This window comes from Arvicanthis niloticus, chromosome 1 (genome assembly GCF_011762505.2).
Source record: "Arvicanthis niloticus isolate mArvNil1 chromosome 1, mArvNil1.pat.X, whole genome shotgun sequence".
NCBI lineage: Eukaryota > Metazoa > Chordata > Mammalia > Rodentia > Muridae > Arvicanthis > Arvicanthis niloticus.
The window spans coordinates 80,555,288-80,568,706 of NC_047658.1; the positions used below are offsets into that span (position 1 = coordinate 80,555,288).

The 13,419-nt window shown below is 44.0% G+C and overlaps 1 protein-coding gene across 3 annotated transcripts in view; it reads left to right on the plus strand.

Moving 5' to 3' along the window:
• Positions 1-13,419, plus strand: part of Tead1 (TEA domain transcription factor 1) — a 223,269-nt gene that overhangs the window by 151,267 nt on the left and 58,583 nt on the right. Inside the window, exons 3-5 of one of the 3 annotated variants that reach the window (XM_076941024.1) lie at positions 7,766-7,830; positions 10,234-10,296; positions 10,386-10,448. In XM_076941024.1, coding sequence (XP_076797139.1) covers positions 7,766-7,830; positions 10,234-10,296; positions 10,386-10,448 — 191 coding nt within the window. The remainder of the gene's footprint in view (positions 1-7,765; positions 7,831-10,233; positions 10,297-10,385; positions 10,449-13,419) is intronic. The other 2 variants (XM_076941035.1, XM_076941030.1) reach the window with 2 other exon arrangements.

Here is a 13,419-nt window from a genome sequence, read left to right on the forward strand (position 1 = left end):
GGGACTGATTAAAATGCCCCTTTTCATGGAGTCACCTGCTCACACTGATCCTGCATCCCTCCTGTGGAGCCATTCGCTCCACCTTTTCGTGCCTACCCATTGCCTGCCTCGGTACAGTGAGCAGAGAATTTCCTGCTTGGTGTGTGTTGGTGAGGAGGGAAGGAGCTGTGGTGTTTGAGCATTTGTATGCAGAAAGCCTGATAACCAGGAGGAGACTCTGGGCACCTGTGAGCACACAGTAGGACTACCCAGCCAGGTCCTCTTGGGAGATTCTTTAAACATTATAAAGTCCTTTAGGTAGCATCACTTCCCTCTAGTGTTGTCTGTCCTCCATCAAATATACCCACTTGGATTTGACCAGTGAGTGTCTTCCCCACTTGGTAGGCCTCTCCCACTTCCCAGTATGCCCGGACACGTTGCAATGGTGGTAGTGGCTAATTATTAAGCCTTAAAGTTAATAAAGAAAGGCCAGTGACTCTAGCCAGGTCCACAGTTGAACATACCTCAGACCTTTGCTGAGCTGGTGACACTTGGCTCCTGCAATGTCCCCTACTCCTGTGCCTTTTGGCTGTTAGCTTTCATGTTTTAGAAGATTGGCGTTTTCTTCTCATTTAGATGAATTCCAGCTTAATGAAAATGAATCCCAGGGCTAGAAGCTATGTTAATACCATCGTGTCTGAGAAGATCCCTTGTGAATCTTCTGTCTGTGCTGTGTGCTGCTGCTGGCATCGGAGGACAGAGTCTCCATCACAGCCTCCCATGGCTGTGGTCCTGTTGGAAAGCTTCTCACTGCCTCTTCTCACTGCATCTTTTTCTTGGCCTAATGGTGACAGTCCATGAGCAAATGTCTGTTGGGATGTTTATGTCCCATATGAGGGCATGCTCCATTAACACTGAGCTGCTGGGTAAGGCTGCCACAGAAAACCTGCATGCTGTCATTTCAAAGGCTAGGGGTATCTGGAAAAGGAGAGGTCTGGTCAGCTTGTGTCAGGTCAAAACTCTGGGAAAAATGGTGCTATCAGAAAGATAAATGGACTCTAGACATGCAGACATCAGCAGGGACACTCCAGGTAAAGAGTAAACTCAAAATGTTCTTAGAGAACATTCTAGTAATCTAATAGTCCTTTGGGCTAGAACAGGATTTGGGGTGGTGTCACTAACCTATAGCTGTACCCATGGACCAATGCCTTTCTGATAATAGAGAGATCAGATACAGCTTACAGATGTTCTCTGCATTCCATTCTTCTACATAGGGGGTGGATCTGTTCATATAGATCCACAGGGGTGGGGGTCCAACATGGAGGTTGAAGGGCAACAGAGATTTACTTCCAGTACTGGGCCAGAGGCCTTTCCATACTTCGGAGGTCTTGAGGGCCTTGCCTAGCATTGGGTTTACTTTAGGCTGGCCGTAGCAGGGAAGAGCTACACATTCTGTCCTCACTGGCAGACTGACTCCATTGAATAACAAAGTGGCTCTTGCTCCTTAAAGCTCAGTGTCTCTGGGCTACAATTTGTAGCCACAGACCCTGCATTTTCTGAGCCTCAAACAAGACCTCGAGGCCACTTTCCTTCACATGCACAGCCCACAACAATGTTAACCAGTCTCCTCTGGGTTTAGAAGCTCAGTGTGAACTCTGCATCTCTCTCCGTCTTGTCCTGTAGTAGGAAAAGCCAGAGGCAGGCCTGCTGTCAAACATTAAATTTAGAGATCTAAGGACTGGGGAGCGTGGTTATGATGGCTAAGCAAGCCGTGTGGGTGTGGCCATGCCCTTCTCTCTCTCTCTCTCTCTCTCTCTCTCTCTCTCTCTCTCTCTCTCACACACACACACACACACACACACACACACACACACACAGGAGTTGTGCCATGAGGTGACATTTAGTAATGATACATGACATGGCCACTCAGCTCTGTAAGCTGTACTGTTCTGAAGGAGCAGGGTTGTATCAGGAATGCTGAATGTGACCTGTGTGGCCTGTGGCCTCCCAGGCAAGCACAGAGAGTAGGCTTAGCAAGCTCAGGGAGTCTGAGGGCAGCTCCCTGTGATTTTTTTTTTTTTTTCACAAGAGCTTCTGGATCCTGCTTGTTAAGATAATCTTTTATCTGTCCACTGTGGTCTTGTCATTCTTGGTAATGATATGTTTACTCAAGTATTTCAGAGCCGCTTTAGATGCCTTCATGTTACAGCAAAATAACTGGGTTCGTGTCTGAGTTGCTGGGGAGAGGAAAGCAAGTTAAGTGCCTGTGCTACCACACACACCCTTAATTTCAGCTCTTGGAAAGTAGAAAAGGAAGTTTAGGTGTTCAAGGTCACCCTTGGCTACATGAGACCCTGTCTCAAAAAACCTAAAGAAACAGGAAGATTAGATATATTTTGACTCCCTAATACAAAAATCTGGAATACATTTGAGATTTATTGGAAATTTTTAGGTCTACCTCATAGGTAGATAGGTGATAGGTTGTAGTTAAAACTTGGTTTCCCTCTCTTTTCTTTTTCAAATGTGTTAATTACATTTTCTACAGGGCAGGCATTAAAAGGAGTATTTATTTTAAGCGTGCATGGATTTCATGTGTAGATATGGGCCCTGCCCACAGCTCACAGATTTATATATGTAGGTACTCTAAAAAAAAAAAAATCAGAAAAACACACAATTCAAAACCACAATTGTTTCTAAGCATTTCTGATAATGTGCAGAATGTGTGTGGGGATATAGTGTAAAATTAAGTTTACCTTGTTGAAGTCCATATTACAATGTAATGTTCATGGGAATATGTGCCTGTGTATGAGGTGGGGGTGGGGAAAGGCAAGGCAGAACTAGAGTAGCCAGAAGGAGCATTTCTACTGGCCAGTGTTCTGATTGACTGTGGGTGTTCCGAAAGCCCCTGAGAGCAGCCTGGGCACCCCTCCCAGTTACTGAGTCACCAGGCTGTTGTAGTATCCAACCTGGGTCTCAAATTGGAAACTTACACAGTTCAAGTTGAGGGTTGTGGGCTTTATAGATCCACCGTGCATGGAGAAAAGATGTAAGTGGGGGCCGTGGTGATAGCTTCTGAGTAAACACAAGCTCCATGAGCTGAGTTTCCAGTCCTAGAACCCCCATTTAAAAAAAAGAAAAGGAACAGGTTTGGGGTAGAGTGAGTGGAGCAGACACAGGACGACTGCTGAGGCTTGCTGGCAAGCTAGTCTAGATGTGAAACCGTGAGCTGAGCTTAGGTGTAAATGAGAGGGAGTAAAGGAGATTGTGACTACAGTACAATATGAATTCTCTGGCCTCTGAATGGAAACACTTGTAAGAATGTGTGTGTGCCTGCACATGAGTGAGTACATACATGTGTGCACATGCACACGCGCACGCACGCACACACACACACCAACACACAAGAAATAGAAGTAGCACTCAGGCTGTCCTATCAACATCACAGAGAAACCCAGACATTTGGAACGCCATTCTTGTTTCCCAAGTAAGTCAGAATATTTTAATTTAGGAGAGATTTAGAAATAAATGTAGAAAGTTTAATAGACTCAACCATACGGTTTCTATTTTGGCTTAAAGGATTTCTGTCTTATTTGCTATTTTCAAATAGTTATTAAAAAAAAGTTTGAGTCAGCTGGGCAGTTGTGGATCACACTTTTAGTCCCATCACTTGGGAGGCAGAGAGACAGGTGGATCTCTGAGTTTAAGGCCAGTCTGTCCTGAGAGAGTTTCAGGACAGCCAGGGCTACACAGAGATACCCTGTCTTGACACTCCCCCCACCCCCCCCCCCCAATAAAAAAGATCAGGTTAATAGATTAGCCTGTACTTCCCAGTTAAACTATATAGCACATTAATTGAATTAGATGCTGTGGGTTGAAATCACTCTTTTTGCTAGAGAACTGCTCAGGCTGCTTCTCTGCAGTCTCTTAGGGAAGACACTTTCTCCGTAAGTTAAAACAGGCAGTTTTAATATCTAAAAGACATAAATTCTGGAGCAGGGCATGAAAGAAAAAAAAAAAAATCCAGGCTTTGTAAAGTGGTCTTGTTCATCTCTGGGTCGAGGATATGAGAGTAAGATGATAAGCTTTCTCATAATTGTAATACAGGATCTGTCTCTGTAGCTCAAGCTGGTGCCCTTCACACCTGGCTTAAACTAGGCTTTCAGTGAAATGATCAGAAAGGCGTGCTCAGCACATCCCTCCATTAAGGATGTACTTTAGAAAAAGCCACCTTTAGAATCACTTTTCAGCATGATTAAAGCATAGTGCCATTAGCATAGGCTCTGGGGATCCTGGGCACTTGTGGCTCTCCTGGAGCCATCTTCCTTCTTCAACATGGTGCTCTGAGAAACTGAAAGTCTTTATGTTGGTTCATGTCGCATCTCCTGAGCTATCTTTTCTATATTCACAGAAAACAAGCAAGTTTGGGGCAAGAGCCTCTTTTGTGCCACCTGGACAGGATCCAGATGAAATTGCATTTCGAACAGAGCCCTGGCCACTCAAACAGCCCCGAATGGCTGCCCAGAGAGGGCCCAGGGCTGGAGGGTACTTGGTTGATCTGTGGACATTGTCATTCAGGTCTGGTTTCTGGTAATCAGCTCCTGGCTGGCCTCGGCTGTCAGTGAGCCTTTATGACAAATTGCAGAATCTGCACAGCCTTCTGAGAGATGGACAAGTAGGCCCAATGACACTACAAGGGATATTGGCTGCGAGCAGTTTGAAAGGGGATGCTCATGGAAGCAGTCCCCAAGCCGAGTTCAGAAGCCCATCTCCTCTAAATGCTCTGGGAAAGGTACATTCAGTTACAGAGTTGAGATCTGAAAAGATTTTGACAGGCTGGAATGATAGGCTCAACTTAATAGGGTGAGATAGGAGTAGAAATAAATGGAAAGTTTTATGTTGGGGTTTGAAAATACCAGCAGATCTGAATGGAGGAGGAACAGCCCCCACATGGTGGCTTTCATCATTCATAGCTCTAGTCCTTGGGGTTCTGACATGCTTTTCTGGCCTTTGTGGGCATGCACATTATACACAGACATGGAAATAAAACACCCACACACATACAATTTAAATAATAATAATAATAATAATAATAATAATAATTAGTAGTGGTAGACAGTAGCGTGAGCGTAGTAGGCCTGTCTAGGCTGAGAAGGTGATAGGTACACTCAACCTCACAGCATGGCCATTCCTAGGTCTGCATACTCTTCTAGAAGGAAGGTAGGCAGAGGACAGACTGCGGATCCAAGAGGATCCCTGAAAGGCAGCTAGGCATCTGTGTGAAGGCCTTTTAAGAGCACCTAGAAGAGTCTAAAGATAAAAATTAGAAGAAACTTCATTTTCTTATTAATCTGCTTTAAGATCCAGCAGGCCTCTTCATCCATTCTAAACATGTTGGCTCACACTTGGGGGTGTTTTATGGTCGCAGAGAAGAGAGGGAGTAATAATGCAGGAGTACTTTGTGGCACAGGACACCTTTGTCTTCTGTGCTCTGTATGTTCAATGAGGTCCTAACACAGGCAGCTGATGGACTGAAGTTCCTGTAAGGACATGAACGTTTCAAGATGCAATGAGTTGTCTGAGTCGTGACATCTCTAAGCATAGTTTAATGTGTCCTGCCAGAGCGAGGGGGTCACCAGCTCACCAAGGCAGGGGTGTGGTCACTGGTTTATTGGGGCAGTGTATGTGTTAGTGACTTCTGTCTCTTTGATCAAATAACTGACAGAAACAACTTGAGGGAAGCAGGATTTGTTTTGGCTCACAGTTTAGAGGGCACATCCCTGGTAATGGGAAAAACTTCATGCTTGGCTCACCTTAGTTCTTTGTGGTATGAGCTCACAGTGCCCTCTGGAAAGAGACAGTATTAGGTTTTAACCCTCAAAGCCTGCCTATGCTGACTTCATCCACCAGCTAGAGTTCATGTTTTTAAGGCTAACCCCTCCCCCCAGACAGTGCAAAGGAACCTATGTTCAAACCTAAGAGCCCTTGGGGAATATTTCACATTCAAACCAAAGGATTATTTTTCTAATATTACTCTGCCCAGCAAGGTGCTGGCTGTTCAGGACAGTTGTGTAAGAGAAAAGGGTTCTGTGTTCTTGAGGTGTGCAATATGTCTGCAAAATGAGACACAGAGTACAAGCTCTGTAGACAGTGCCATGACAATTCAGGTGCATTCCAAAAGGGGAAAGACTGGAACTTACTGCTTTCAGTAGCTCTGATGTCATGTTAAAGCAAAACCATGCTCAACAGGGCAGGGAGACGCTTGCCAGAGTGATTGCCTTTAGACCTGATCTTGCCTGTGGGGCTGATTAAAGACCATGAAATACAGGGTTCTAATGCCGTGTGGTATAGAGTGTGTATATATATGTTCCCTGAACAGTTGAAAGTGACTCATTGGACCACTCTTAAAAGGATCCACATCTTGAGGAGTGGGGTTTCTTTCTCATGGTAGCTTAGTGGTACTTTTTGCCTCTTCAGCTTCTGGGGTGAATGCGTTTCTGTCAGAGCATAGGTTTTTTTTTTTTTTTTTTTTTTTTTTTTTTTTCATCATAACTGCTTAAAATTTCAGTTTGCCAGCAGCAAGAGAATGAAAAGTTTTTCTGTTCAGATGTTTTTTCTTGGCTCAAGGTTACAAGACTTGGAGAAGGTTGAGTCACTTGCCTAACACACAGGCATGAGAACAGTCTTGTCTGTAGTTAGCTGCGGGTGCAAAGACCACATTTTGGATCTTCTACTTCCATACTGTTAAGCTTCCTTTGGCTGCTGTACTTGGCAGCTACAAGAGCCTTGCTCTCTTGTGTCTATAATGAGGTGACCACAGGGAGAAGCTTGGATAAAGAAAAAAAAAATGACCATTTAGAAATAAAGACTAAGGCAGAAGATCTAGTCTCATTTTCTCCCAGACTAAATAATCTGTGTGCATGTGTGTGTCTCCCAGTGTCAGTGTCTCCTTTCCAGCTCAGCACTTTTATGTGCAAGCAGACAGGATCACACAGACTTTTTTGTTTGATCTTTTTGAAACAGGGCTTCTCTGTGTAGCCCTGTCTATTTTGGAACTCATTCTGTAGATTAGGCTTGCCTCAGAGATCCTCCTGCCTCAGCCTCCTGAGTTGGTGTTGCCATTGTGTCAAACTGTACTGGCATTTTCTTAAAAGACATATTTCAATCTCAGTGGCTGGACAATATTTAAAGTTAAGTGGTTTTATCTTAATTTTCCTTAGTAAATATTTTTCAGATAGTTGTGCTATTTTCCTGTCAGGAATGAACTAAGAAGGCTCCAATTAAAAAGAAAGAAAACAAATCAATGTCTTGTCTTGACCAGGCTGGCCTAAAAGTTCTGATCCTCCTGCCTCTACTTCCTAAGTGCTGACATTACAGGTGGACAGCACCATGCTTGGTTTATTGCCAGAAGCAATTCTACCACCCATTCCAATTAAAAACTCTGCCTGTTCTTTTATGATTTGTTTTTACTTTATATATGAGTGTTGTGCCTGTGTGCATAAATGTATGTGCACTACCTGTGTGAGTGTCTGTGGATACCAGAAGAAGGTGCCAGATTCTCTGGAACTGCAGTTACGGATGGTTGTAAACCACCATTCGATTGCTGGAAATTGAACTCAGAGCCTCTGGAAGCGCAGCCAGTGCTTTTAGCCACTGAGCCATCTCTGCAGCTCCTGCAATTCAAAATTCTTGAATGAGTTTCTATTCTTAGCTTTTAGGGGCTTTGTTTTGTTCTTTATTCTTAAGTAGTCTACCTTATTGTAAAATTCTTTTTTTTTTCTTCTTGCAGGTAGAAATGAATTGATAGCCAGATACATCAAACTCAGGACGGGAAAGACAAGGACCAGGAAGCAGGTACAGTACCCGCCTGCAAGGTTTGCATGTCAGCGAATGGCCCGGAGACATTGGGCTGCCTTGGCTGCTGTGCTTTGGCTCTAAGAGCCCTAGTCCCAGTGCCCTGTAAGGAGTCCATGGCGGACGGTTTTTCTGTGGCCCAAGCATGTGCTACTGCACTGCCATACACACATGGGAAAGTTCCCTGCCAAGCCAGTGTCTGAGCTTCCCGTGCTGTGTGTTCAATCCTGTCTTTTTTCCCCCGACCTCCTTAACATTTGCCAGAGTTGCAGAAGGCTGCAGGTGCACTTACCCTGGCAAGCCAAGAGATTTGGAGGTTCTGTGCATTTTAATATCCTGCAATGATTATGTAATTGTCATGCTTTGAATGAAGTCACGCCAGTGGCCTTTAGCAGTGGCCTAAACACGACACTGAGCAAGTGATACACTTCCAGGGCACTGTGGCTTCTTTAGCAATGGCTTTTTGTCAGCCTCTGCTTTGACTATAAAGCAGTTACAAGTTTTATAAGCTGCAGAGCAGGAATGGGAATTCTTTTCTGACTCTGGCCAGGGTTCTGCCTTCCCTGGTTCTTCTGGACACAGAGCAGCCCAGATCTCTGATGTGACCAGGTTCACAAATGAAATGGGAGGGAAATCAGCTCTAAAAACAGAAAAGGAAATGAAAACAAACAACCCATGTGATGGGTGGGTCCATGACAGGAAAACAGTTATTTCTTCAAGTCAATCTATGTGGAATGACAATGCACACGGCACAGGGTTCAGCAGCTGCAGCTGACTAGATGTGGTGGTGTGTACCTCTAGTCCCAGCTACTTGGGAGTCTGAGGCCTCAGGATCTTTTGAGCCCTGGAGTTCAAGACCACTTGGTAATATAGAGACTTCATGGCGAATAATTAAAGGGAGCAAGGAGCTATAACTGAATCCTGAGTGCAGCCAATCCACCTGTGTCTCTTCAAGGTTGAGTGGCATTAGGGTGCCCGGGTTAGGGTGGGGAGGAAGCTTCCTTTCTGGAGTGTGGAGCAGGGGCTGGGCTGTGCTTCAGAAAAGCTGCCCATGCTGGCTCCGTGCTGAGTCAGCAGAAAGGGGTGGCCTCCTGCCAGCACAGAGGCAGTCAGGCACTGTCTGCTGGGGATGCACCCAGCCATGGCCTTCATCAAGGCAGAGAATCAGAAGCGATTCTGGGTGCAAATGAGTAACAGCGGGAGCCAGATGAAGGAGGTGAAGAGGATGGGGGAGCCCTGCTTCCCTGGAAGAAAGGGAATTATCGAAACTCAAAAGACATTTAACCACCAAAAGGTCTTTAATAATCTGGAGTCACTGGAGAGTTAGAAATGAGGTGACTGCCACAAAGCTCAAGTCTCTGAACTTGTAATGGGAAGGTTCAGAGTCTCCCAATGCAGACAACAGGCTCTCCTTCCATCTCAAGTGCCAAACTGGCACGTTGGCCAGCAAGCTCTGGTCATTTGCCCAGTGACCCCTTCACTGGGGGCTCTTCTAAATTTAATCAAATCCCACTGAAATCGATGCGGTTTTGCTTGCCCAGTTGAATCACTGTGTGTTAGAGGCCTGTCTGGCAGTTTCTCCACACCCAGCATCACCCTCGGGGTGCCTGTAGGCCACAGTTGGCGACACCTCTCTAGTGTTGTTCAGCAAAGCTGAGTGGTTTTTCAGACCAGATTTTTAACTGGCTGGCTGGTTGTATTCACACATTTCTTTTTGTAATAATATGCAGATCCACTTGGCTCCCAGTCGATTCCCAAAAGAGTGGGAAGGATTAAAGAAATTTTAAAGGGTTGGGGCAGGGAGGCTCTGCTAACTGGGTCCCATTTTTCTTTGAAATCTAATTTATGTGCTAGTATTATTTCAGCATTTGCCACAGAATCTAGAGTTCTCCAAGAGATCAGAGTCCAGCGCGCAGCCTCAGCTTTGATTCTGTAGAGCATGCTGATTTATGGACAGTCCTCTCTTTAGTTGAGAAAGGGGGATTTTTCTCTCCTGTAAATATTTTAATTTATTTCTATTCCCATCATTTTTAATTTCATAAAGAAAGCATCCCTCCTCCTCTTATGGCTTTCCAAATGAGGTTTTCCCCAGCACCCACCTGTCATCTCTCCAGGTGGGAACATGGAGGTGAGCCTGCCCAAACTTCTGAATCAAGTCACTGCCATGAGGACCCTGTCCATAGAGCTTTAGAGGAGTGCTGGGGGCTTGGTGTCTGGCTGGGACTGTCTGTTCCTAACCGCAGAGCTGCGTTGAGATGCAAATAACCTCCCCTACCCCACCCCTCCCAAGGAATAGCGATTTTATATTTGATTTCCTTTTTTTTGTTTGTTTTTTTGTTTTTTGTTTTCTTTTTTTCTCGTTTTGTTCCCCCCCCCCCCCCCGCATAAACCCGAAAAATGTAGGTGTCTAGTCATATACAGGTCTTAGCAAGAAAGAAAGTTCGAGAAATTCAAGCCGCCATTAAGGTACGTCTGGCTTGCCCAGTTGTAGGGGGCTTTTCATCTCCATGGTTACAGGCTTTTCCTTTGTTTTCCTCCCTTCCCCTACCCTGCAGGTGTCTAGTCACATTCAGGTTCTTGCCAGAAGGAAATCTCGTGATTTTCATTCCAAGCTAAAGGTATGCGCTTTTCTGCTTTTTGGCTCGTGGTTGCTATGCACCTCACTTCCTGTTTTCCATGGTGACTGGTGAATGCCTGGTGCTGGGATTCTTGTAACCTAGCTTCCTAGCATGTGAGGGCTGTTTACATTTCTTTGTGTCTAATCTCTCTGTTTCTGTCCTGGCCTCACATTAAACTCTGTGTGTGTGAGTGTGTGCAAGTTCCCAGTAACACGCAATCGCAGCAGAGAGCTGATCTTGGTAACTTCAGCACAGAAATACAATTAAAAGAAAAAGAAAAATCATGTAATCCTGTAGCACTGGGCTAGTAATTTGTCCCCAGAGAAATATACCTAAAAAAAGAGAAGTGTAAAGAAAGAAATTATCTCCAGAGTTGTTGTGAAATGACTTTGATAATACATTTAGTACTGACTCTATGTTATTTACTTATTTATTTATTTATTTATTTTTAAATACGGTGCTGGAGAGATGGCCTAAAGAACCCTGGTTCAATTCCCAGAATCCTTATGGCAGCTCACATTGTCTGTAACTTGAGTTCCAGGGTATCCAGTGCCATTTTCTGGCCTCTGCTAGCAAAACACACGTACACATAAAATTAACAACAACAACAATAGTAATAATTTAAGAAAATACCTTTTTATATGTATCTCTTTCAACACAAATAGTATTTTCATCCAATGTTGTCCACATTATGCTGTTTTTAGTGGCTCTCCTTAGTAGAGAAATCTGAACCAGGCGCAGTAGCTTACCCCTGTGATCCCAGTAGGAAGGAGGCAGAGGCACGGAGGGAGGATCACTACAAATTTGTAATGAGATACCATCTCAAATATAGAAAAGGGCTCTGGCATGGTAGCGCATGCCTTTAATCCCAGCACTCAAGAGGCAGAGGCAGGTGGATATCTGTGAGTTCCAGGCCAGCCTGGTTCACAAAGCCAGTCTAGGACAGCCAGGGCTCTGTTACACAGAGAAACCTTATCTCAAAAAACAAAATAAACACAGAAAAGAGATAGAAATAAAGAAATCTGCAGATTTGGCCACAGGCAAAAACAAAAGAATAAAACAAAACCAAATGATGGGTCTTGAAGATAAAATAATCAAGCCTGGTTCACATAGAGCTTTTTTATATGTGCCTCATTTATAACTAAGTACTATCCACGGTAATAAATAATTAAATAAAAGTTTAAAAATTAAGGCATTGATAATTCCGAGTTTCCTTTTCTGCTCCAGTTTATAGTGAAGTGTGCATGACATTTACTTCTCTGACGTGCAGTCATTCAGAGCCCCTTGGGAAGGTCTTTATTTACTATTTATTCATAGTAAAAATTAGTTTAGGATCATATTGTCGCTATTCTCATAATCTTTCCCCCACCCACTTATTATGTTTGTGGTTTTGTTCCACGACAAAACAGTGCCATTTCATAGTGCTGAACACTGACACCCCACCCCACCCCTTCAACTTTAAAAATGCAAACCAGGCTGACTGACATAGGACTAGGTAGGAAGGAACGTTGGATATGCGCTCTGCAGTGGGCAGCATGCTTGCTCGCTTGCACGTGTGGCTGATGGTGGCTGGCTTTGAGCTGCGCTGGCTGAGCAGTTGAAAGGCTAAAGGAACTTTCTAGATCTTGCTTTTTAACCGGAGATGCTGTACTCTCTACATGTATGTAACTACCCCAGTGCTTGCTCAAGTTCTCCCTCTGATTCTAGTTCTCTAGGCTAATGAATTAATGATGTACAAAGAAGTTTACAGATACCAATTTTGTATTTCCATCTCTGATGTTATAAACTCTCTCCACTGTGTGTATGTTCCCTGTAGGCATATGGGATGGGGGTGGGGGTCAGATGGGAATGGGGCTGGGGTTGGGACCTGAGTGGAAACCTCAGAAGGTAATAAAAAACTGTCTTGACTCAGAAGAGATCCTGTTGAGGTAGGAAAAATCACTTGGAGGTTTTCAACTTTCTTCTTTAAATAAATGTAACGGTATTACATATAACTCCTGCATTTAGACAGATAATGTTGTATATATGTTTGTTCTTAAACAATAAAAAAGAATGCTTTCTCTCTACTTTCAACCCTCTCTTGGAACAGGCATAAGGAGCAGATGTCAGGCAGAGGCTGTAGGATGGCAGTGGGCTCCACATTTGAGCCCCAGAGGCACTTCTAGTGGCTTCTTTTTTTCTTCTACGACTCTTGCAGAAATGGAGCCCTCTGTGGTCTTTCTCTCCATTAGACCTACTAATGGAGAGGGCTCTTGATAGGCACTCCCCTGTCTCAGAGCTAGCTATATAAATGGGACTCTGAGATATAGGATACTGTTGACTGTTAGCAGAAAGAGTCACACTTTGATGTGGAAGGAGCTTCATGACCAAAGCCTGGAGAATGTGTTTCAGAGTCTGGGATTTCAAGGACAGATGTTGTGTTCTGATGCAGAGCCTTCTGTGTTCTCTCATTGAAACTCACAAATTAGTACTATGTTGTTCTGATTTCAAGAAAAAATATGGAAAAAATTATGGTTCAGTGGGTCAAGTCCATAATTGATTTGACAAAAGCTACCAAGCCTCATAAAGAGCAAAGAGAGGATTTGAACTCAGCTCTTTCTGAATCCTAAGCCAGAAGAATGCTTCATGTCAGCATATTGTAGAGAAGTGGCCACTCTTTATTTCCTAGTTCAGGACACACAGCACTTCCATTAAGTGTCTATTCTACACTATTGAGCCTGTGGGTAATATATGGAGATAATTTAGAATGGACACTGGTGGTTATTAGTAACTTAGTTGGTAGTACCTTGTCCATTTTCTCAGGGTAATAGTACAGTAAAAAATGCCTGTTGGCATATCTGCTTGCCAGTCATACATCCTGTGCACATTTTCCTATGGATGTTTTAGTATTTGATATTGCTTTACTATCCCTTGGCAGAACATGAGCGCTTGTCTGCAGATCTTGAGGAGGTAGGTAGTCTCAGAGTCTTGT